General features: G+C 40.1%; 1 protein-coding gene across 1 annotated transcript in view; it reads right to left on the reverse strand.

Moving 5' to 3' along the window:
- Positions 1 to 10,688, reverse strand: part of PDE5A (phosphodiesterase 5A) — a 45,304-nt gene extending 34,616 nt beyond the window's left edge. The window contains exon 1 of the mRNA XM_054172537.1: positions 10,549 to 10,688. Within this exon, the coding sequence (XP_054028512.1) occupies positions 10,549 to 10,652 (104 nt within the window). The 5' untranslated portion in view covers positions 10,653 to 10,688. The remainder of the gene's footprint in view (positions 1 to 10,548) is intronic.
- Between the last annotated feature and the right edge of the window lie 14,550 nt (positions 10,689 to 25,238).

A 25,238-nucleotide genomic window follows, 5' to 3' on the forward strand; every position in this document is an offset into this window, starting at 1 on the left:
TGTATGTGAATCTTCTGACAATGAGAGCCCAAAACCACTGAATGAAACATTGAGCACAATTAAAGCAGTGAAAGTTTCGCCAGAGTTCCACAGAGCTAGGATTTCATTCCATGTTTTCACATTTTCCATGAATCCTCTGCAACAGTGCTTGCTGTAGCAATAATATACTTCAATCAACATTTATTATATATTTCCCAGCAATCTAAAGCTAACCCAGTTGCTGGAAACATGGTGCCAGAGAACACAATGAAATTCCATTGTTATTCTGAAAGCTTAGCTACTTATTTTTAAAAGAAGTAAGGTCTGCTTTTTAAGTACATTTATATCAACTACCAATGACTCTTCTTTATTATAGCAGTGACACTGGGTTTTTTTGGTGGTGTTAACCTCTTCTGAATGTTTCTTGCATTGCAAAAGCAAAAAGAACAATTAATTTATTATTACAACCAATTTTAACAAGATTATAGTACTTAAACAGGATAAATATGAAATGTGGGACCTGGGACCACATATTACTGAAATGCATAATTCACATAGGACAGTATTGCATTTACAAAAGCTGTTCTAATGAGTCAAGATAAGAAGCTAGCATTTGATGACATTTGGAATTTTTGTTTATTAAACTGAATGAGAAAACAGAATAAAAGATTGTGATGAAAATGACCAGAAGTATCCTAAAAAAAAATAATAATGTTTAAAATGCAAAAGTTTGTAAGTAAACTCAGTACAACCTGATCACTCTTGTTGTCTTGTTGATATATGCAAGTTCTTTTTGTTTGACTCTTAATCTCAAGAAATTACCTGAAATTTTTAGCTTTTTCTAAACAAAATTCAGCATCTAGCACTAAGGCTGCAGAAAAAAACCCGGGTTCATCAGACACAAGAGAGAATAATATAGAATATATTATAGAATATCAGTATAAAAGATATACTGATACTAATATGTAAATTATAGGATAATCGATAGTTTTAAAAGAAGGCTTGTGACGACCCAGTTTCATGACTGTGTGTGCTGGCATGATTTTTGAACATTGAGGATTGACATTAATGTAAACTAGGATTTAAAAGTTACTGTAATAACCTGTTATCAGATGAGAGTGCTCTTGAACTAGCAAGTGATAAGACACAGGAGGCTGTGTACTTTGGCTGGGCATGCTTGAAAATGCAGAGGCATGAACTAGTACTATTGCTAAGTGACAGCAATTTGTAGAGCAATCTGAATCCTTGATTATTTACTCTCAAGGAAAGGAGAATATAAAATGCTACCATTTCACTTAGTTCTGTGTTACACAGAATTTACATTTGTCACTGTGTACCCTGTGTGGACAAAGCTAAAGCTGATTGGTTATCAGATGAAACCTGCCACGGTATGTGATCTGGAGTGTTGTGTAATGATGTCCTCTGCTCTTAATGGTGCAGTAATCAGTAAGAGCCATGTATTCTGACTTCTAACACCAGTTTGCAAAATGTAGCCATAATTTAGTTTTTATTTTCTTGCCTTTTTACTATGTAAAAATAAGCCTTAAAATTTCTGCCTTATGGAGGTTATTAAGGGATGTGGAATATAACTCTAAAATCTTTCACATGACAGTAACTACATTTAATCAGAAGTGAGGACTAGTTAGGTAGCAGCTGTACTATTTCTGAAGCACTTTGATGTTGAACAGAGCTATATGTCAAGATGCATAACTCTTGAGTAACATATTCCTATCCCCTTTAACATCTCTTGGAGGAGGGTCCAATAATTTGCCTACATAGTGTGTGATTCTCAAAAAGCTTTGTATATTAACAACAAATACTTAACTATACCATTTAAAGCATGGTTCTTAACTTCAGACCATTTAGGCATTTTTATTTGGGCAACAAGAAGGCTGTTCAAATTCAGCTGGAATAAGAACAGCGTTCACTGACCTTTACTGAATGCCTCTTCTAACAAGGGAACTATTTAGCTTCCTTTACTCACAAGAACCAGCATTTCACAGTAACTAACGTCAAAGTCTTGACGTGCATTCGCTTGTCAACACTCAATCCTATTTAACAATGCACAACAAGAAGAATGTCATTACTAACAAATACCTTCTCAGCACAGAATTAGCTCAACAGATATCTGATACCAGACACATATGAAACCACAAGTGACGTTACTGGAAATTAGTAACAAGTGCTTTGTAAGATTAAGATGTTATTTTGAAAGGACTACAGGAAGAAACAAACACTTGTTACTGTTCACATGAATAGGCCTCTGTAAGCACTGGCATTGTCAAGAGCTGACTGTAAGAACTGCTGTAGAAGTAAGTTTAGAAGTTGCAGGGCTGTATTAAACAGGAGCAGATACAGATCTCTACTAATCTATGCAGATCAGAGAATCACAGAATATCAGGGGTTGGAAGATCATCTAGTCCAGCCCCCCTACCAAAGCAGATGGTCCAAACCAAACTAACCAAGAACAGTTGGAGATGAAATAACCGTATTTTAGTCTATCAGCAAATCCATAAAGCACAATTTCCAGAAAGCATGACAAGAGTGACTGATGAATTTGCCTGGTGACCTCATCATCAAATGACAAAACTTGAGAGGAATTTTGAAGAGATAAGGATGAGAAGGGGATGAAAATTCAATGTCAGGTAAAACACATGAAGAAAGAAAATGACTGTGTGGTCCTCGGTAATCACTTACACACAAGTACATGTTATCTGCAGCACATGAGAACTCAGGAACTTCAGAGGAAATTAAGATTCTTTGTTCCTGATTTGTTAAACTCCTGTCCCTAATGCCACAAGTTTTCAATAGGCAACAAAAATGGAAAATCAATGGGTGAGGAAATACAGACACAGGAAACCAACATGGCTTGACCCAGGTCATGCAGAAGGGCACAATCAGACCTGAAGACAATCTGGCTTTACTTTCTGTGCCATATGTATCAAAGCATTCTGACCTGACACTCATTACAATCCTACTCATTCACTGGGAATATTAAATAATTTATTGTACCCATCTTCAAAATACACAGCACACTTCTCAAAGGAAACCTCAAACCTCAGTGAAGAGGTTTAAAGAGTAACAGCTAGATCATACTTTTCTTGCTCACCCATGTAACCATGCTACGTAGGTAGGACCATCCATACCCATGTGACCATTCAGCAAGCATTTAGTATCTTTGGAAAAAAACATGCAAAACCAGACCACAAAAGTAATAGTGAGATGCAGCAGTGATAGTATACTATATCTAACTTATCTTTCACAAAGATGGCGTAATAATGACTGCACCATAAGAGTACTGAGTGATGGGTGGCTTTCAGTGAAACCACAAATAACTCTCTGTTGCTCTTGAATCTTTCATATGGAATGTTGGTGTAGTTGTGTGGACTGTTCTGCTAATTTTCAATGAAACCAGCAGTTACTGATACTACACGTCAGGACAGGGATTCAATCCAAATTTGTCTACTAGAAAATGCCAGCTTTCAACTATCTCTATTCCTCCTAGTGTTGAAATCAACAATATTTCAAGCCAAGCTTTGTAATTTTCTCATTTGCTTTCCTTAAAATAACCACTAGATGTCTTCACATTTTTCCCCACATCTTGACGTAATTCAGAAAACATTTAGAGCAATAGCAAAAACTATTTAATTTTTAAAAATTAGTTTTAAAGTCAAAGTCACTTGGCTATTGTGCTTGTCCTCCCTTTTTCTTTACTGTACTCCCTGTTTCACAATCACGTTCTAAGTGGCTTTGCCTCCTTTCTGGTCATGGAAAGATTTTAATGGACTGTGTAAGGCCTCATTAGATGGAATTGGTGAACTGACTAAAAGAGGTCTTTTCAAAATAACTAAAAAAAAGTAGACTGACAAAGACAATACTTGTTTTTCCTTAAACCCTTTCCAATTATAGCTACTAGGAATACTATTTTTAACAGGGCTAGGCAAACAGTGTTTGAAGACAACACATGACAAAGCCAGTGCCTTTTTTTGGGCACAACTCGATACATTTAACTTTAAATATGTTAAGTGGCCTAACTGATTTTGTTTGAATATTGATGTAACCAAAGAACTCTAATTCTTGATTCAAACCATGCTCGTGAGATGGTGAAATAACCTTTTAGAACTATGAAGTAATGCAGATCTTGTCCCAGCACTCGTTTTTTAAAACAGAGGTTGCTTTTTTATTTGAAGCTAAAGTATTTGAAATGGAGGACTAATGCTAAGAGGCTATTCTTGGCTATTTTCAAGTTTTCCTTAACAACCAAACTGCAAGCTTAATTTTTTGCAGGAAAGCATTCTTCCAATGAAGGGACTTTCTGTTCCACTGTAAAGAAAGACAGAAGAAGGTCAAATGCTAAAACATGACTTTTATTTCTCATCCAAATGCTTACTGCTTGTTCCAGTAACTGTGTACCTATGTATGTTTCTGCCAGCTTCAAAATAGGATTGGTATTTTTATTTTATATATGTAGTCTCTGTCCTAATCCTGTACAAAGAAATTAATTTCTTCTTCCTATCACGATTCTGTAACAGATGCCCAACACAAAACTTCCATGAACTTCTACAATTTAGAAATAAAAGCTATCTAACTTGTCTCTCACAGAGGCGACATTTTGCCTCAGCTCCACTTCTCTTCCCAGTTGCCAGATACTTGTCCCCATTGTCTAAAGTTGTCTTAGTATGAGCAAAGAAATGGAAATGAGATTTCAGATGCCTATTGGCATTCTCCAAAGTACTGTAATATGATAATAAATTTCCCCTGAAACAAAAGAAAGCAAGAAAATACTTTGACTGTTGCAATAGTTTACTCCATCCCATTTTCTACTTGTCTTCTAAGGTTTACCAGTTGCATTTTAATTAATGTATTGTGCATGCCCATTTGTTGCTTTAGCACCTACGGCAAAAAGTACATAGTATAAGCACATTGTCCTTGGAACTGCTTAGTACTTTCGGCTGAAAGCAGAAAATACTGTGTAGGAGTTCAGGTTATAGCTTTTCGGGAATGGAAGAGGTAAACTGCTACTAAGTGGTTTCTTACTGTATCTCAAATGACAGGTTCTTCAGTCTATAGTAACTGCTGGTTTACACATTGTTTCCAGAATACTCAGGCACACATCTAGATTTATTTCCAAGAATAAATGCCAAAAATACTTAATCATATTTACAATTTCACGAATGTGGGTAACATTCCTTACCTTCCTAAGTGCTTTTTGGGACTTTAAAATATTTTGGGATGATCTTAATGCTGTGCAGTTATCAAGAAAGGCTAAGGATATGGACACGTTATTTCTATGTGGGACAACTACAGAGATCATTAGCCTGAGAAGAAAACTTTCCAAGATTTCATCAAAATCCATCATTTTGCTGTACTCCATTCTCATAAAAGCTCTGTAAACATGCAGTAAAACCAAGTAAGTAGGAGAAAATATTCTGATCCCAGCATTAACGCTGCTACTTCCTGTGGTTGTCAAAACATGGTCCAGAGAATCAGCGGGTTTGCAGTCCTCTTGGAAATGCTTTGCATAGGAGAACTGACAAAAGCAAGTCCCCTTTCAGCATATTTGACCAATCTGCATAGGATTCAGTGCCTCCACTGGAAAACTATTAGGGGCCCTTCAGTAACAGAGGTTTAAAACCCATTTGCCCGTTTGCCAAGGTGATATTAGGGATGGTATAACACAGGCCAAAATACATGTCGATGCAGAACATCTTCAATATCTCTAGCTGTGAAAATCTGAATTTTCCATACACTTGCTCCCAAAATGAATTTCCTTCCAATTACAAAAAACTAAGCACAGACACATTACCAAACAAAACAATGTCATAATGCATATGACATATTTATGAGATTCAACATCAAATAGCCAGCTCAAAATGAAAGACATTTGTTAAAAGTCTGCAAGGCACAGAGATCAGAAGGCAAAAGTCCTAAGTAATTTAGTACTGCAGCAGCACATTACAAATTGACTGTTCATCAGCCATCAAGAAGAATAAAAGCTCGACAACTGTACTGGAATTTTTTCACGTTAATAAATGTAATTGATATATTCAAGTTATGCAATCTCTGAATTCCAGCAAATTACAGTTTCCCAGTAAATGCCACTTCTGGAATCTTCAGTGAAGCACTGTGAAGTATCATGCTGTTAAGGACATCTATTTTTCCAAATACAATCCCCCTTTAATTAATTCGTAAGTATTTCCCAACCCTCTTAATAAGCCAAGACGTATTTATAACAAAATAATCTTACTTCTAGTGAAAGGAATACAAGACTTGGGTTAAGAATTTTTATCAAACGTCATATATTTAGGAAACCAGACAAAAGCTGCTTGAAACAATGCAGTTGCTTCTAACCAAGAGGAGAATTTTTACTTTGGCTGTTTTCATAGTCTGCTGCTTCTGATCAAAAAGAGCACTGGGAGAGAGTCACTCCCCTATATTTAAGAGTAGAGACAAACAGGAAGTCAGAAGTACAGAAGTATTCCTTAGGTGGGTAAAGTAAGTCTAAGACGTTTGCACGTGAGAATGCGTGGATTTTTTTTCAAGGAACACATAACACTTCAGGAAAACAAAAAGGATAATGAATCCAGCTGTAAATGCAGTCCAATTTTGTGACAAAAAGGCTGCAGGTATAGGCATATAATGTCTAACTAGAACAATTTTATTTGTAGCAGCAGCTACAAAGAACCTTTAACAACAGTATGGGTAAACATAAGACATCATCTAAAAGAAGAATTATTTTACTTCAAAATGTTTCTGTGAGCCAGAAAATGAAAGAGGAAAAATAACAAGAGGAGCTGAAAAAAATGAATAAAATAAACAGCTTAAATTTAGCAGGAGCTATGCATTCAGACACTCTTGAACCCACAAGTGTGCAGTAACAAACTCTCCAGCCAGAAGGCTTGCCACCTAGCACACTGTATTACTGAGCAAACCAAATTCATCTTGTCCCAAGCATGCTGGTGACAACTTCCCGTCTGTTGTTCTGCACTTTGATCATACTGTAACACTTCATGGATAATAGCTATTTATATTATCTCTGAATACCACTCGTCTCCCTGGTACAAAAATAAAGTAATAAATAACTGATTCTGTAGCTTCCTACTCATCAGTTTGCACTTGAAGGAAGGAGCAATTTAAAACTATTCCCCAGGGTTACATGCTTGCAGGATTGCAACCTTGCTGCTGTACAGGTAGAAGTCAATCAGCACGGCTTTATCTCAGAGTATGTCACTTCACCTAGCCATCAGAACCCTGGGGAAGGCAGCAATATGGACTGTCTGGAGATGCTATCAACTTCAAGGAACTGCAGAATCAAAATACAAGGTGTAAGCCATTTGTATGTACTTACCATCTACAACATGTTCTACAGGATGAAAGCAGGTGCAAATTTAAGTAGACAACCTGCAGCTCTTCCTCCCAAAAATCCAGAATATGGACTGGGGAGCTTAGTGACTTGAATAGTTGTGACATTTAATGAAAACTAACTGTGAATATCTTTTAAAGTGCCACCTTGCCCAACAATAGAATTTTTATTTAAACCATGATCTTAGTATCAAAATGACCTGTGCAAAATGGAACAGGTAACTATTTTACGGCTGAGAAGATGTGGCTCCCATACATTAAAAATAAAATCAACAAAACAAATCTGGATGCATAACCTCACCCAAAGCATTTATTTTAGACACTGAATTAATTTTTTTAATGTGAGAATTACCAAAGGAACTACTGTATAAAACACCATGGGAATTAATTAATTCAAGAGAAAAAAAAAATACAAATTATTTAATACCTATCATAAAATTGCTAAATTAGGTTCTGATTCAAAGCTCATTATTACCAGAGGAAAGGGCTTGTATTGCTCTATCATAAACAGCTGAGCTGCTGCCCTTTTCCTATTCATCTATATAAAGATTTGATTAACAGATACAGAAACTATCCATTAGTGACTGTGGATCCCAACATGAAGCAGAATACACCTCAGCGCTCCACAAGATACCAAATTAATTAACTTTTGTCTTTTCTACTAAATAAATAAATAGAACTAAATAAAAGTAGAACTAACTTCTTGGGCTTTTAGTACCTGTGAGGACATTGGCATACTACAAAGCAAACCAAAAGATGAGCAGCGGTAACTTAAGTTTAGAGAACAGTTAAAATGGGTTTGAGGAACTCTGCTTTACTTGACAGTAATAAAAAACATTAACAACATAGTGTTTGCTCAGTATATTGCTGTTGTACAAAGACTCAGCTAAAACAAAGCCCCACAGTAAGTTTTAGGGGTTTTCTCTTTTCAAGCTTGAAATTGCACCAAATTGTAGAACATCGAATGTTTTTACAAAGTACATCAGTTCTTTCAAACTGCCCAGCCTTATTAGGGTATCATTTCAGTGAATAAAATCAGAAGTAACATACAGTCAAGTAACTTGTCATTTGTCTTTACAAATACAAACTTGCATATAAAAGAGGTATTTCTTATTATATACTTTTACATTTATACACAATGGACAACCCCCCCCCTCAAACATTCCGTGCCAGACAAAAGAGAAGAGAATTTTGAGACTAATGCAATGTTTCCATCACTTCAAAAACATCACAGAATTGTTGCCAAGCAAGGACTTGAAGCCAACAGTTTTTCTGCTAACCCCTCTCTAACTGCAGAGGCATGGCCATCATGGAGACGTGCCTGAATTGTATTTTGTGAGCCACAGCCTCTTTCAGACCCACACAAATAAAAAACTGTGTCTCAGCATTAAAAAAAAAAGAAAAAAAAAAAAGAAAAAAAAGACAAGACTAACCAAACTTCTCCATGGGGAAAACAAATCTGACACAGCGGTTACTATTAATTAGCATTCCTATTTGTTCAATACTACTTCCAGTTTCCAAAGGAAGTGTGACAGGCTGAACTAATAAAATGCTACCTCTCAAAGCTGCTAACACCCTATTTCCTGGGCAAACAAGCTGCCCTTCAGTCACACACCAATGCACTAGTGTTCTGAGGAAGATCAAGGTTAACGGCTTCCACCTATGCATCCTGCACCTTAGCGCTGCCTTTTTTAAAAAGTCAACGGTTAAGAGACATTTTAAAAGGCATTTTTATTATTTTTTTCTGTTCAATGAACCTAAGGAAGAATCAGCAGAGGAAAGGAGACTGCATGACAGATGGTCACAAAAAAGCAGGTGACCCCCGAAGCTTTCTAGCTTGCTGCAAGTCAATTATTAATGGGGATTTCTCTTCTTACCGCCCCATGCCATGCAGAGAGGAGCAGCAGCAAAGCCTCATTCAGAAGGCATCCATCCCTGCTGAGGGGCTCGGGAAAGCAGGGAATCGCCAGCGGAGAGCAGATGGTGCAAGCGGCTCAGGAACAGGAGACGGTGTGTCCGAGGAGCAACCCGCAGCACTTACTAACCCGGGCTCTCCGCTCAGATATACGGCGGGAGCTGCCGCTCGCCCTGCGTTCTGCATCCCCGCGGCTTTGTTTATCGGAAAATATTCCAACTGGAAACCTGACTCTGCTGCTAAAAATAGCCGAATTCACTCCACTGCAACTTGCGAGTCCCACTGCTGAAGTGTGACAACGTTGAGCAAATACCTCGTCTGATCTCCAAAAGGCAGCATGGCAAAGCAGAGGGACAGCCACAGCCCGGAGGAGCTCCTCAGCTCTGTACATCAGGTCTTCTCTGCAGGACAGGCACCGGGGGGACGCGAGAGCGGGCAGCGCTCCCAGGCAGCCCCGCTGCCGCCCGCCCCGCGCGCCACGGCCCCGCGCTGCCCCCTGCCGGGCGGGACGGAACCGCTGCCCCGCGCTGCCCCCTGCCGGCTCCGCCGAACCCCCGCGCTGCCCTCCGGCACCCGCGCCTCGCTTATAGCACCCCGGGGTGCTCGTCCCACTGCACCGCCACCCCTCCGCGTTCCCCCTCCTTGGGCGGGGCTCCGGTCTGGAACGCACACGCTTCGGCGGCTGCCTCGGCACTTAGCCCCTGTCCTGTGGCTGCAGAGATGTCAGAGGTGACAAGCCCCAAGGCACTGAGCTGTTCGAGAGCAGCACTTTGTTCAGAGATGGATGACTAAGGACATAACGCTCCATCCTGGGGAGCTTAGACCTTATCTGGGGCTTCCACTACTTCTATCTAGTTCGCAGGGCTTGCTACCTCATCCATTGCGTGCCACTCGCGGCAAGTTGCCTCTGTCAATTTTAACATACAGACATACAAACAATAAACTACATCGAAGCCCAGGGCGGGCAGCCCCGGGGCTGGGGAGCCCCGGAGTCGTGAGAGCGCTCGGCTCGCCTTGACGGGCGGGCGCGTCTCTGCAGCACAGCGAAGTGGGGAAGCGGCTACATGTGCACAGCGCGCTGCTGCGCGGCGATGTCAGTTTTAGTTCTTTCGAGGGTGCCGGCAGCGGGGGGGCGGGGGGGAAAGGGAGGTGTGTGGTGTGTGGTGTGTGGTGTGTGGTGGGGGTGGGGGGCGGGGATCGCCTTTTTATTTTCTTCGGCAGAGGGAAATGGAAGAGCGGCCTTTTGCGGGCAATATAGGGTCGGCCTCTCTCTGCCGCCGCTCCAGTCTTACCTTGTGGCTTTTCTAACAAAGTAAGAGCGGGTAAAGTCGCCGTGATCGTCCAGCCACGCTTCCACTGCTTCCTGCTCCGGCGGGGGGAGGCAGCTGCGCTCCATGCTCCGCGCCTCCACTCCCGCCGCCGCGTTGCCTCCTGCTGCTGCTGCTGTCGTCGCTTTCCCCCTTCCCGGCCTTCCTCCTCTTCCTCCTGCAGGCGGTGCCCCCCGCCCGGCGTGAGATGGAGAGGACCGGCTCCCACTTCCCGCCTTCGCCCCGCTCCCAGGTGTGCGGGCGGCAGGAAGCCCGGTGCCTGGCCCCAGCGCGGCGCCGGCGGCACCTCAGCGCATCTCCAGCCGGCCGCCCGTCCCGCCGCGGCCAGCCAGCTCCACCTCCGCCACGGCCCGCAGCGCCCCGGGGGGCTGCCGCGCCCCGGCCCCGCCCCGCTTGGCCCCTCCGCGCTGGGCATCGGCAAGAGCCCCCGGGCTTGGCGATGCCCAGCGCGGCAGCGGGGGAGGGCAGAAAGCAGAGGGAGGCGGTTGTGTGCGCGGCTTGGGGCTCAGCGGCTCCCGTGCGATTAGAGAGACTTGGGGCGGTTTGGTCCAGGCGGTCCCTCGGGACTGAGAAAAAAAGGAAAAGCCATTAAAGTAAATTCTTCTCCCGACTCTGACAAATGAATCTTTCTCCCTTGCCCCCATCTCACAGTTTTGGCTTTTTTTTTCAAGGTATGGCCTGGTCCAGGCTGCTTCGAACAAGTGGTAAATGGGGTGTGACTTAGGAGCATATCACTCTTGGGTGTCAGTGTATGATCTCTGACAGACCTCAGCCTGGAGAGGCACATGAAAACTCTGACTTTTCAATCCTTCATGCCTACAGTGAGGCTTTTACATAGGTTATAGACACCTAATAAGCACAGCCTAGCTTTGAAGATGCTCCAGACTCTCAGCTCCTACTTTCTCTGATGTTAGCTAGGATCAAAATTTTGATTATTGCTGAGCATCACTGTCATGTATTGTAGTTCCTTTCTAAGATAGGCTTTTATGATAGTTTATAATATACATTCACAATAGACCTTGCATAAAGTGTGATGCACATGTATGGTTTCCTGTGATATCACATGCTGTACCTTTGAAGGTAAGATATGAATAACAAATAGCAGCATGTTTCTGGCGAAGGGGATATAGAGGGTCTTTAATATTATTGTCTCATGTAATCAGTTGAGAAATATCATACAAACCATTTTTGAGCGGACAGCCCTGCATACCTTAGCATTTTTTTTTTGCAGTGCTTACAGAGATTTGATTTACAGAGAAATGGGATTCTGCAGCCTGAGAAGAGGCAGCAGCATAAACTTCACAGCAAAGGAATTAGGAACATGTCCATGAGCTTGAGGGGAAAGTTTTCTGTGTGTTTGTGTTACATTTGTGCATACCATTCACTTGACTGTCATTTGGCTATAAGAGTTTGTGTGCATTGTGAAGCAGACAAGAAGAGTAGTTTTACTCTAATAAAAGGAACCTCAGGAAGAATGTGTCTGGTGACCAAAGAGCACATATGAAGGTAAAGTAATAACCAGTTAAGATACCCTGCAAGAGTCAAGCAGAGTTACCGGTAGTCAAATGCAAAATTACCAAGCAAACAGCATAAACAGACAAGATGTCAATACTTGAAGCTGAATTTTAGTGTCAAAACCTGGAAAGTGGGTATGTCTGAAAAAGAAAAGAAGTCTGTCATGTAGCGCATAGATTTATAAATTAACCATTTCCTTCCAAGCAAAGGGTTTTGAGGCTACTGTAGATGTGGCAATAAAAGCTTTTGGAAAATACTGCTGTGTTAGAATGCTGTAGAAGTGTAACAGAAATCAAAAACATTATAAAATGCAGATTTTATAAGTATCTGTAATGCCATTCTGTGAATGGTTTCATATGGAATATTGATCACAATATTGCTCATGCCATCTCCAAAGGCAATTGCAAAATTATCAGAGGTGATCTAGACAGGAAAAACAAGAATAGGAAAATATCTCTTCTGTAAAGAGGCAGAAAGGATGAATACAAATATATATAATTTAATTACTGGTATTTAAAAGGTAGGATAGCGTTTTCTCCCTGTCTCATAGGAGAATAACAAGGTAATGGCCAATGAAATTATGTCAGCTGCAATACATAGTGTCTCATTTAATGTAATTAGAAGCAGCAATAATAGCAATGAGCATTTTTACTGTAGTAACATCCAGTAAGCCCCAGTCAAGAGCAGATACTGTACTGAGCACTGTAAATATGTAATGTTAAATACTAAGCTAGCTGGGAAGCATGAAGTATCCCTATATTCATGCCACAAGGTGCTGGGCCCCTTGGGCAAAGTTGCCTCTGCTGTGGACTATAGCTTTGTGACAGAGTACCAGAGGAGGCTGGGCAGGGGCACAGCTCCGTGTGCTTGGCTTCGCTCGGGGTTGTCAGCTGTTCCTTAGCCTGCAGATAAGAATCAATAAAGCCAATGCAAATTACGGTCTTCCTGCGAATTCAATGGCAAAGCAGCAGTTCAGAAGATTCCTACCCAAACAGAGACTAGCGCAGTCTTTCCCAAAAGAAATGAGAGTGGAACAGTGCGGGGAAAAAGGGATACTTTTCCCATATCCAATGAATTTCCATGAATAATAATGAACATGCTGTTTTCATTTTTAAGGTGACAGGAGGGGATGAAGGCCAAGCATAACAAAGAAGTGAATAGTAAAAGTGGAAAAAGTCTTCCATAATTTTGGCTTCCAAAGTGCTCCGAAAAAGCTTCGTGTATCTTAGCTCACGCCCAGCTTTCCAGTTTGTTTCCAGAACTCAGATGACAGAACTGATGTGCAGTAGCTATAAACCTGAAAAGGGTTTGTAGTAGTGACATTCAAACAAATATGTCCAGTTGAAGTTTACAAGCTGCTTGTGGCAAAGCAGTGTGCTTGAGAGCCCAGTATAGAAGCCAGAACGCCTTGCCAGCAATAAGCCATGCTGTAGCAGGATAGGTTGAGGGAAAATAGCAGGATGGGTTGAGGGAAAAGGCTTCTAGCTGAAGTCTTTCATTTGTGTGTTTTGCAAATATTGTATTATAAAGACAAAAAAGGTGGGGAGTGGGTTGTATGTTCAAGGCACATAAATTAGAAATGCTGCTAACTCATGATAATTAGTAAGAACAAATATGGGAGTAGGTAAACAAAGAGTAAGTATTTCTGTGGTATTTTGTGCTCAAACTTTATTTAAACTTATTTGAAATTATTTTATTTCTGTATCCTTTCCATTTAGAAAAGAAGAAAATAAGGTTTCAGATGTCACCATAGTTGACTTGTTTGCCTTACTCATTAGATGAATTGGAGCAGCATTTAGCTTCACTAAGAAGTAGGAATTGGCTTTCTTTCTACCATCCCTTAAATCTGGAAAACAGTTGGTCCATTTTGGCTCCTAAAATAATCTTAGGGCTGTACTGTATTGCCAGTGAGGCTGGACTATGATAAGGTAGAGGAAACTATTCCACTTTCTTACTAGCAAGCACTTTTACACATACATGCAAACACACACATAGTAGAAGATTTATAATACTAGTAAAGCAAGCTTCCATTTCCCTTCCATTATTTAAGCTGCATAAAGGGACTGAAATAGCAATCAAAATCCAAATAATTTAAAATCCAATGGTGACTCCAGTGATGAAAATGCTAAATTATGAGAATGTCTTACCAGTTTATTCTCTCAGTCCTTTCCAAATAATTACTGGAAATGCTTCCCAAATAAACATCTATGCAGAGCTGCTCCCTCATTGCATAACCTGCCTTGTCCTCTGGGATAATATTGCATATGTCCTTCAGGAAGCCATGTAAAATAGTAGCTTCCTCCTATTTTCATTTGAATGTGATTGAGCATTTGCGTCAATCAAAGTACCATGCAAAATTATTGTTAACCTCAGGAAAGCAGCAGCTTCTCAAAGTTGTTTGTAATACACAGATATTTGCTTGGAAAATACTGTCTAACTCTACCTCCTGAAAAATGTCATTTAGAATTTGCAGTTAACATATTAACATTTAATATGCCAGCTGAGCAGCAGGCTCAACTTTTAACCATTTTTGTTTTCTATTGGAAGTCTCTGAGAGATCTGAAGACTGTTACCAATCTCTCAGCCTTCTCTCCTTCAAGCTAATTAGGGTCATGGTTTTCAATTCTTCCTTGCACATCATGTTTTCCAGCTCCCTGCTCATTCTTTCTCACTTTGGACATTTCCCAGGTTGTCTCTATCATTCCTGCAGAGGTTCTCCAAACTAGGATCAACTAATACTAAATGAAGTGGAAGGGACATTTTGGGTACCTTGCAACTAATACGGCGTGTCAGAAATGGGACATGGGGGGAACACTCTTGTGGGGAAAAACAAATAAATCCACAGCAGTTTGAAATACTTTACTCCTGTGATGGTATCCACATGTTTTACTAACGAAAGACCGTGGAACCTCACTCGGAAATTCAACATTATGCAAGGTTTTAGAAGGGCTATGGGGTTTTTAGCACATTTTCCCAGTAATGATCTCTCTGAAACCACAGAGAGGTGTCAGTCCTGCCAGCTGTTCCCCATCTCGTACAGTAAAATAACTTTTGCCTACACTTCGCGCTGAGAATGCTGGAGTCTGCTGTTACTGTTTCTTCAGTCATTGCTTTTCACAAAACCATTCTCCATCCTGGACATGAGACCAACTTTCTTTTTTTCTTTTAATGAACAACTTTACCTCCCTGGTGTTGAAATACAGTCCAGACCTTATTAGGTGAACTTCATTGGTCAATAGTAATAGCTTGCTCTTCTCAGAGTTTATCACTGTGTAACTTTTTGCAATTTGCAGCATTTTCAAGCAGTAATTTGGTTGGTTGGTTGGTTTTTGTTCATATGCATCAGTATGGTTTGGGCCATTTAGTATGGACCACATTAATACTAAACATTGCTGGGTTTTTTACCAAAAATGCTGTAAAGTTGTGAGCCAAAGCCCTACAGGAACCATACAGAAGTCTCCTTTGTCAAGCTAATTCTTAATCTCATGGGAAAATAGTAAGGGGATTTTTTTTTTTCCTGCCAAAACTGATTTTCTGTGTTGACTGGCATTAATTATACTATCATCCTTTAATTGTACACTGATTTCTTCCTGTACCAGCCTTTCCATCAGTTTTCCTGACATTGATGTCAGGCAAAATGATCTGCAATTTCCTTATTAAATAATGGAGCAATGCTTGCTTCTCCTGTCTTTGGGAATGCACATGGGATTTCAAGACATGTTTTTCTTAGTTTGGTTCCTTGTAATTTTATCTTACTCTTATTTTACTTCCTGATATTTTTGAATCTTAGTAATGAACATGGGAATTTCTACTTTGATAGATCACATGAGCAGTATTTGAGATAGTTAATTTTTCTAGTACTGTTACTATTGAGATGAAATCTTCATAACCCAGGATATAGCAATCACAAAAGTGTATATGCTGTTAATTACATTATTTTCCATCTAACCATAATGAATAAAACTGCTGTTAAGTCATTGCCCTGGAAACTCTGTGAAGCATTTGCTGAATACTGTCTGAGGTGCCCAGAAGATGTGTATCACATTGCAGTCTTGTTACAAATAGGTAAAAGTAAGACATTTGGCCAGTGACAAAGTTTTAAAGCATTTTTGTGAATCTAAAACTGTGCCCAATGACATTATTTACTTAGAGTAATAGAAGACTTGATCTTGTCCAGACCCCAAAGTAATTAAACCGTTGATAATTTCCTATTGATTTATGTGGAAGACATTTTTGAAAGATGAAGTGTTCCCCTGACCCAGCTTGTACTGCACTTAACTGAATAAATTAACTCTTTTTGAACCATTAGGAGGAAACATACTTTAGTACAACAACTGTGATCTACACATGAGGTTACTTTGGGATTTACTCATGAGAAAAAAGCATAATTGGTATTCCAAATGCATCACTCATTCTGGAAAAATAATTCTGAATGAAAATCATCTCTATAACTTCTAAAACCCACAACTTGAGTCAGGACTTCTTTGTACTAGAAGCTGGACCAAAATCATATCTCTTGCTTGGGTGGGTATGTCATCAAATAGTCTCATATCATTTTAATTTATGGAAGGAGGAAGGGGAATAGAGGTTTGTACCCAGTCCAAAGCAGAGCCTACAAATAAACACAGTATATGTCACTCAAGTATTATGCACTATGGGCATAAAACAATTTTTTTCCCCCCAGAGAGTTTTAGGAATGCATAGGCATATTTTGGTAATTAAGTAAAGCATTAATCCACAATTATAAAAGATCAACCAAAAAAACCCCAAACAAACAAACAAAAACCCCCCACAAAGCCAACAGTAAACAAGATAAATAGAGAAATTACTCTTGTATGACATTGATATTATGACCTAAAGGTATAACCACAAAATCTTCACTGTTCTGAACAGGCAAGGGAAATGTGTAAGAGACTGATTTGTAACTGAGGCACTGTGTAGTGAATATATTGGGGCTGTATGGCATGTTATGTATGAGGTCAGATTGAAAAGAGGTTGTTATACTTGAGTGTGTGTCTATTTGTGGATCCCATTTGATATTTTTTTTCAGAAGGTTACGGCATAGTCAGGATCCTTCAATGTTCTTGTTCAATTTTCATGTGTATCTCTTGAAACATCTGTGGTGTAGACATTTGTCCAGCCAAGGGAGTCTGAATGAGTTTATTCACAGCATACCATTGCTGATCCCAAATGAAGCTGCAAGCTGATGAAAAGGAGTTCCCCACAGTGGCTGCTGATGCTGCCTCATCTCTTTACTTAAGTTCAGCTGATCTGAAGACCTGCAGCCTTCAAACCCTTTTGATACAAGGTAACTAGTTTCTGTCTGGTAAATAAAAGAAGAAAACTATTAGAGCAAATCAGTGAAATGAAGCTTTAGACTCTCCCTTCAAATAGCTTGGGGTCAGCACCACCCTGGCCTTCCATAAGTGAAGCTCTCAAGATAACAGTGAGTGATCCAACAGCTACCATGTTTACATTATTATGGCTGGATATCTTTTCCTGGTGCTCTGTTTCTGAAATTGTTACTTACAGTCCATCACTGGCAGGTTGCACACTGCTAGGGTTCTGAGGCAGGCCATGTGCCATGTGCCATGTATTTCTGCAGCATTTGGCATAGCTGGTACTTCATGTCCTGCTGTAAAACCAATGCAAATGACAAAGTAAAATGTTGGGGGGGTTTGGTTTGGAGTTTTGGGGGTTTTTTGGTTTTTTTGGGGGCAGGGGAAACCAAATACCATTTGCATCTTTTAAAAGCAGTGTTTCCTGTTAGATCAGTGAGGAGTGCAGTAGTTGGTTCTATACTACAGATGGCTATAATAAAGTGGAGAGATTATGTGGTTTGACTTAGGCTATAGAAAGAGTTTCTGTCATAGCCAAAATTACATCAGATGAGTCATTTGTTTTCAGCATTTTGGTTAGTCTGCTAAGCCACTGGGGAGCTGATTTTCAATCTATCTATGCTTCCTATAGCCATGGAGGTTACACAATTACATCTGGCACAATATACCATGTTCTAGGAGAGATAAAAAGCATGGCCACAGCATGTTGCAAGCAACACTGACCGGTTCTCAAATGTGGCAGACCTGATTTGGTGTCTTTGCTCCCAGCTGGATAATGTGAGTGTCTGAACCAGTGAGCTCCTACCTCACTGATGACTCCTACCTCGCTGATCTGCTGGCCTGTGGACTTGTGGTGAAGGAGAAACTCAATAAACCAGCCCTGAAAACAGAGTTCATCCCTCAGCAGGGCCAGCCTCATAGGGGTTCTCTGAGGGAGCTCAGCAGCAGGTAGTTCTAGAGTATAACAGGGATTTAGAGCCTGAACAGGACACCTGTATGGATGTAGGTGGTTCTGTTTATGTCTTTAAGCAGTTGACCTTGGGATTTAAACTTCCAGCAGTGCCATATGTAAGTACTCCTGGAAGCCACAGCCAAGCATCAGTGACTAGCTACCTGAGATTTTTCACTTTAAAAATTTAGACATAAATTTGTTTTGGTGGAACATGAAAATGCAAACTGTGGCTTTCATCCTTCAAGATTAAAAAGTCTCATATCTGATAAAGGAGGCAAGAATCCGCATGCTAGCTCTTGTGGCACCCCACTCTTAAGGCACTCAGCATTGATTTTAGATGAGGGAGAAGCAAACTGAGAACAAAGCTGCCAGAAAGAGCTAGGTAAATGGGGACGTTGGTACAGAGCTAAGCACATAATCATGCTAAACTGCTCTAGTTCAGAACAACAATGTTAAGGACACTATTGATGAGCCCAAAACTCCTTCCAGCTGCTGGTGAGCTACAAGCTGTGCCTGACATTCCTGCTTTCTGGCTGCAAAGTCTCCTTTTAGAAGTCCAAAGGAAAAACATTTAATTTTTATTTGAGCTTATTTAATTCATTTTAATTTTATTTATTTCCCTAGTAAAATGGTTATGTGGTAACAGAAATTTGTGTGCTGTTCTCACAGCTTGAATACGAGTACCCTTGAGGAAATTAAATGTGACACAGCATGGGCCAGCCTGTGAGGGCAGCTGGCTTCTCCATTCACCCTGCACTGAACACATCCATATTCCTTGCTGTTGTCCTCCTTCCCATGCAAGACAGAATGAGAGAGGTGCAAAATGGACTGAAAGGCAGGATTTTTGTGGGAGTGGTACATGGCTTTAATCTGTCATTTTGTTTTCCTTCTTTAGTTCTCTAGATGAGGGACTTTCTGTGTTTTATAAGAATGTGGATGGTAAGCACTGCCAGTGCCACAATACCAATAAAAGTATATGCAGAAAAGCATTGCAGTACTGGGCTTCAATACATTTCTGCAGACTTCAGATTCATGTAGACTGCATGATCTGAAATTTCACTGTATGCATTTTGATTCTAACTGCCAAAATCTGTTTGATCTTTGACAGCTGACTTTGAGGGTTTGTGAGGAAACCTCACTGTTGATTAAATTTGCAGTGACAGGACTGGAGTCTGTATTTACAGGAAAATGACTACTGCAGATTCCCCTGAATCACATCTGTACTTCCTACTTCAAGGTTCAGAAAACCCAGGATAAATCAGGAAACATTTGCTATCAAATGAAAGAACATCTGTATGCTCATTCAGCATAAAAGAAACTCAACATGTTATTGATACTGATCAGAATAGTTCTTGTGATAAATTTATGTGCTCTGTCAATCTGCTGTTTAAGTGTCTTTCAGATGAGGATTGATTTATCCTTCCAACTTTTCTGTCTTAGGCGAAATCTTTTTGTTAGTTTGTAGGAAATAAATCACAGCCATTTTCCTTAGTTACTTAGTGTCTCTCAATTTTTTGATCTCTGTATGAGAATAACAATACAGCCTTGTTTTGCTACTTAAAAATAGTTTGGGAATATAAGAGAATACAAAGCTGTATGGAGAAAACCAGAAAAAGGAAGAAAGCAAATAACCAACCAGTCTTGGTGGTTTAGAATTGTTGAGATGTTGGAAGACGTTCATTTCATATGGACTAAAACTCAGTTTAAGTGATGCATGGAGTAATATGCATGATGCATATTACTGCTAGGAAAAATAAATTTTGCCATTGCTGTAATCTTGTACTTCTATTGCTTACTGGAGTGTGAATTATTTAGAATAGAAAATGTATAACAAAAAGGATATAAAAATATATAAAGGACTAGGAATTTGATTTCTATAGTGCTTATAGTTATTAATAAGGGAAGGGAATAAATAAATACAAGTTGTTCTTAGACTAGTCAGTGAAGTTGAAAGTGAATGCTGCAAGTTCTTCCAAATGCTTTCCAGCCATAAACTCTTGTAGAATAAAGATTTTAACACAGATACAACCCCGCTGAGCACTGAGCTGAAACATGCACAGTACTATTGTTTTCGTTTGCTAACAGTCCTTACTTGCTGCTGTGGTCCCTGAAGGTTCAAGCTGCTTTTCATTCAGAGTAGCTCAAAGCAGTAGGACAGTTTGGTCACTTTACATCTCAGCAGGAAATCTTTAGATGGAACAACCTCCCTGATTCAAAAATAAAGCTTCTTTCTTTCTTTCTTTCTTCTTTTTTCCCTCACTCCTCCCCAGGATTCTTGCTGTTTGACTACAAGATGATTTTTAAAAAGAGTGAAATTTCTTTCAGTATTTATCTGTGTCTTTCAATATCTGTCAGTTCCTTTAACTCAGGGTCCTTCAAATCCACTAGCCAGCATCAGGCAAATCTGAGGGAGAGATAAAGATAACACATAAATCAATGTGAAAAATCTAAAAGAAAAACAAAACCAAAAACAAAACCAAAAACAAACAAACAAAAAAACAACCCTGTTGAAAAGAGATACAGTGTGAACACCCTCATGGATAATTAGAGTGTCACTGAACATCTCAGGAGAGGACAGTACTGTTGCAACAGAGAGCCTTACAGCCTGGAGCTCCGCCGGGCTCCAGACGGGTGTTAGACTGTGAGGTCTCTCCTGCACAAGTTCTTCTCTGTCTGCAGAGTTAGTATAATTAATTTGAAAGTCTGTCAGTCACAAAATAGATTTATTCTGGATTTATTTTGGCTCTCCCAGAACAAGCAGCTCCCCTGCTTCAGGTTAGAATCTACCTGCTCTCTTTCTTCTTTCCCTCTGCTATGGTTGAGCTTAAACATTTGTTACCCACTAATTCAGAGAATAGTATGGAGGCAGCCTAACTTTCATTCACCCTCCTATTTTTAGTTTCTTTTTGGAAGGAAGGAAACAAAGATACATCTATCAACATATTGCCCATCACCCCATAATTTCCTTTCCAGCATCCATGCCAAGAGTAAAGTTCTTTGCTGGTTCCCTCTAGTGTTCTCACCGCATTTCACCATATTCCCTTTCATATGCACTCTTTTCATCACCAGTGCTTGGAAATACCTTACACTAGTGCAAAACCACAATATCCTCTACTATTCAAATCTCCCTCAGAAAACTCTTCTTTCTCAGCATTTAGGAACACAAGTTAATAGAGAGACATCATTATCTGAGTGTGCACACTGGTGGTTCTGGCTTGTTGCTGTCCTTTTGATCTCAGATCTCTTCTGCTCGTAGATCTGTGCTGCTTAGTAAAGGTCCTTGGAATGTGGACCAGGCCTTTGTGCTTTGTACATGGTGTTTCTGTTCTCTGGCTGAATGTCCTGACCTTTAAAAGGCAACTCTGAGCCTGTCAAAATGTGTTTTATTTAATCAAGAATCTAATTCAGAGATAGCAAATTTCTGTTACAGGCCTGAGGTTCTCTCTGTGTACTGACCATGCCAGCCCAGCTTTACCCACACAAATGTTCATGGAGCTCAAATAGAGAGCTATAAACACAGAGGAAAGGCCTTTGAAAGGATGAGAAAAGCTTTTCTTTATATTTATTTTCTTTCTTGTTGACAAAATGGGCAATTTAGGTTCAGGTTGCTCTGAAGAGAAAAATATAACTGTTATTTCATTCCTCATCATAGCAGATTAGTCAGTGAGCTAAGCACCACACAATGAAATGAAACAATTTAGAAAGCCATTAAAGGTAAAGACATTTGTGTAATCAACAGCAATGTTCCCTTCAGTACAGGACATTACAAGAAATCTGGCTGCACTGGCTGATTTTCACAAAGTAGAATAGAAACTTTCTACATAAATCCTTGGGTGCTAATGCAGGAAGGTGGCTGTGTAACCTGAGCTGTCTGACCCTGGCAGAGCAGCAGACTGTGAGCTCACTGCCTAAAGAAATTATTAAAAAAATCAGTGCTGGGAGGAGATCTTGCTGTTTTATTAATGTTTGTCAGACTAAAGAAGTGAAAGAACTGAAGCAACATGAGCAGTGCATAAAAGCAGGGGAGTGAAAGGAAAAAATGCTTTTGAAGTATGCCATGGCCTCTCTCATCGATCTCCATCCCAGTTCACACAGCTGGCATGGCAAGTGCTCCACAGGCAGACGAGCACATCAGTCACACAGCTGGGCTAGCTGGAGCATAGATGCTTTTGCTTGCACTTGGTAATTCCTAACAAGCTTCCAGAGTTTTGCAGAGTCATTTACAGATGCCTGACACACAGAGATGGGACAGAAACTCACTGAAAAGGGATATGAAATTAATATTTGGACCTGTCTTACTCTTGTCTTTATCAGGGTTTACAAAGTCCATCTCTGTGGATCTGGTAGGAAATTATATATGTATATTGCATTAAAATTCTGTCTTGAAAGTTATATATCCCAGAAATTAAAGAAGCATTTTCAGCTTTATTTGTATGTGAGAGTTTTCATGTGCTTGTGAAAGACACTGATCTGCCATTGCTAGGGCTGAGGTCCTTGTCCATAGTGTGGTGCAGGGCACATTCTTCTAAGAGCCCTTTTAATGTGCCTGAAGAGTGACTTAGATTTCCTTGTCCTAGACAGTCTGCCTGTTCACATCCCTTGGCTCCCTTCGGTTGCTGCAGTTTTGCCAATAGTGAAAGTTGTAATGACTTTCTTATGTTAACACAGTCTGCTGGAAAGTGACTGGAATAAACCCCCTCACTTCTCACAAGCTGCCAAACAGCCTCCAGATGGGTGGCGGGCTTAGTTCCTACCAACTAGAAGATTTCATTGAAAGAAGAAAGCTTGAGGCAGCACATACATGCTATTTGCTGAAGTGCACGTTCTCCTACTAGTTGTGATTTAACTCCTTCGCTCTGCCTAGCTGCTCTGCAGCCTCTGGCCCTCTAATTCATTGCTGCTGGTGGGCATCTCAGCAGCCTAGGAAAACTGTGAGGTGTGGCATCATGGAATCAAAGAATGGTTTGGGTTGGAAGGGACCTTAAAGATTATCTAGTTCAAACTCCCCTGCCATGAACAGGGACACCTTCCACTAAGTCGTATTGCTCAGAGCCTCATCCAAACTGGCATTGAACATTCCCAGGCATGGGACATCTACAACCTCTCTGGGCAATCTGTTCCAGTGCCTCTTCACCCTTCTTTTCTCTTCGCTACCGCACACTGGCTGTGGTTGTCTAAACCTCCATTCCAAGAGCTTTACCCCCAGAGCAGTTCCACAGAATACTGCCATCTCCCTGGTCCTCCTCAGCATTGCTGTCAGTGGTAGGAAAATTGCTCGGGATTCATGCCAGTACATGAGAGCACAGGATTTAGACTATAGACATTTCTCATTATTCCTAAGGACTAAACTTATCCTTATTGAGTCAGTGGAATCCAAGGTGGCCCTATGGGTGCATTTATAGGAAAAGAGAAAAGCTAGTGACAGAAAACAAGTATTTTAACAAGAGAATCTAATTTTTCCCTTTTCACCATGTATTATGCAATGTACAGTTACTGCTGTATTTGCTGGCAAAGGAGGGAGGTCTGGGCAATCTATTCATTTTCTTCCACATTAAACAAACACTCTCTCATAACCATGACCAAGAAAGGAAGCAAAAGTACTTAGCAAACTTATATTAAGTGTTCTAAGTCCATGTTTATATTTTGTTCCTGAAAAATATACTGACTGTATTGATAGCATAGTAGCATTCAGCTCCTGCAGCCTGATGTGGGAGAGGGCTCGGGGAGTATTTTTAACTTTGTATGGAAACTTAATTTTGTTTTCAAAATACCTGCAGCTCAGAACAGTCTGAGCCATTCTGAAGCAAAATATCATGGCCTTCAAAGCATGTTCAAATGACTCCCATGGGGTGGTCATGTCTGGCAGAAAGAAAAGACTAGCAGTGTCCAGAGACAGGACTCCCTTTGAGGAAATCTATCACTTCCCTTAACTTTCTAGGATTTTGGTAATGTGATCATAAGATACAGGTCTTATGAACACCAAGGAGACTCCTGTGGGAAGATGATTCTTTTCAACCAGATAGCTGTCTCAGATTAATTCCAAATCTAGCATAGCATAATGCTTCTGCTGTCTAAGGTGTTACAGATTTGTGTTTGCTGGATAAACCTCTGATTTCAATTGCTAATCTGGAGGCTTCTGAAGAGAAACAGCAACATATATGAAATTGTACTTCATTCCCATAAGTCTGTCTTTTCAGATGTCATGTCAGAAGCTTTTATTTGGGAAAAGTATATACATGATCAAAAAGATTATTTGGTCTTGAGAAGCAAAATATTTAAATGTTGTTTACTTTTTAGTCTCATCTCATTCATTTTGAACATTTCATGCTACAGTTCCCATGTGTATAAGTAAATTTTCAATAGTTAAGGATGAGCTGCAGCTTCCAAATGCAATCTCTAAAGAAAAAGGAAAAATAATGAAGAACTGTTGCTGGGGTTTTAAGAATATAAATGAAAGATTTGAATAAAAGATTTTGATTTCATTCCAGAGTTTATCATCTCAATTATCAAGACAATGACCATCCTGCCACAGGGAGGGTAAGTCCTACACTGCATTGTGTGGCAGATCTGGCATTTTATTGACCAGTGTTGTCACTGTGTGGTTTGGTCTTCCTCAGGCGAGTCCCACATCTCTTGCAGAGCTGAAATAAAATGTTTTGCTTTCACTTATTAGCTGCCTTGAAATAAATTCAATTGATTGTAATAATGGAGAAAGGAGGAATTGTGAAAGACAAGCATTTTATGACAAGGAGAAGCTCGTTGTTTCATATTTCTGTGATTACAACAGGATATGATGCATAGATTTATTGCTCCTCATTAACCTCACCAAGTGCAGCAACGCAGTAAAA

The sequence above is a fragment of the Dryobates pubescens genome, chromosome 24 (genome assembly GCF_014839835.1).
Source record: "Dryobates pubescens isolate bDryPub1 chromosome 24, bDryPub1.pri, whole genome shotgun sequence".
Taxonomy (NCBI): domain Eukaryota; kingdom Metazoa; phylum Chordata; class Aves; order Piciformes; family Picidae; genus Dryobates; species Dryobates pubescens.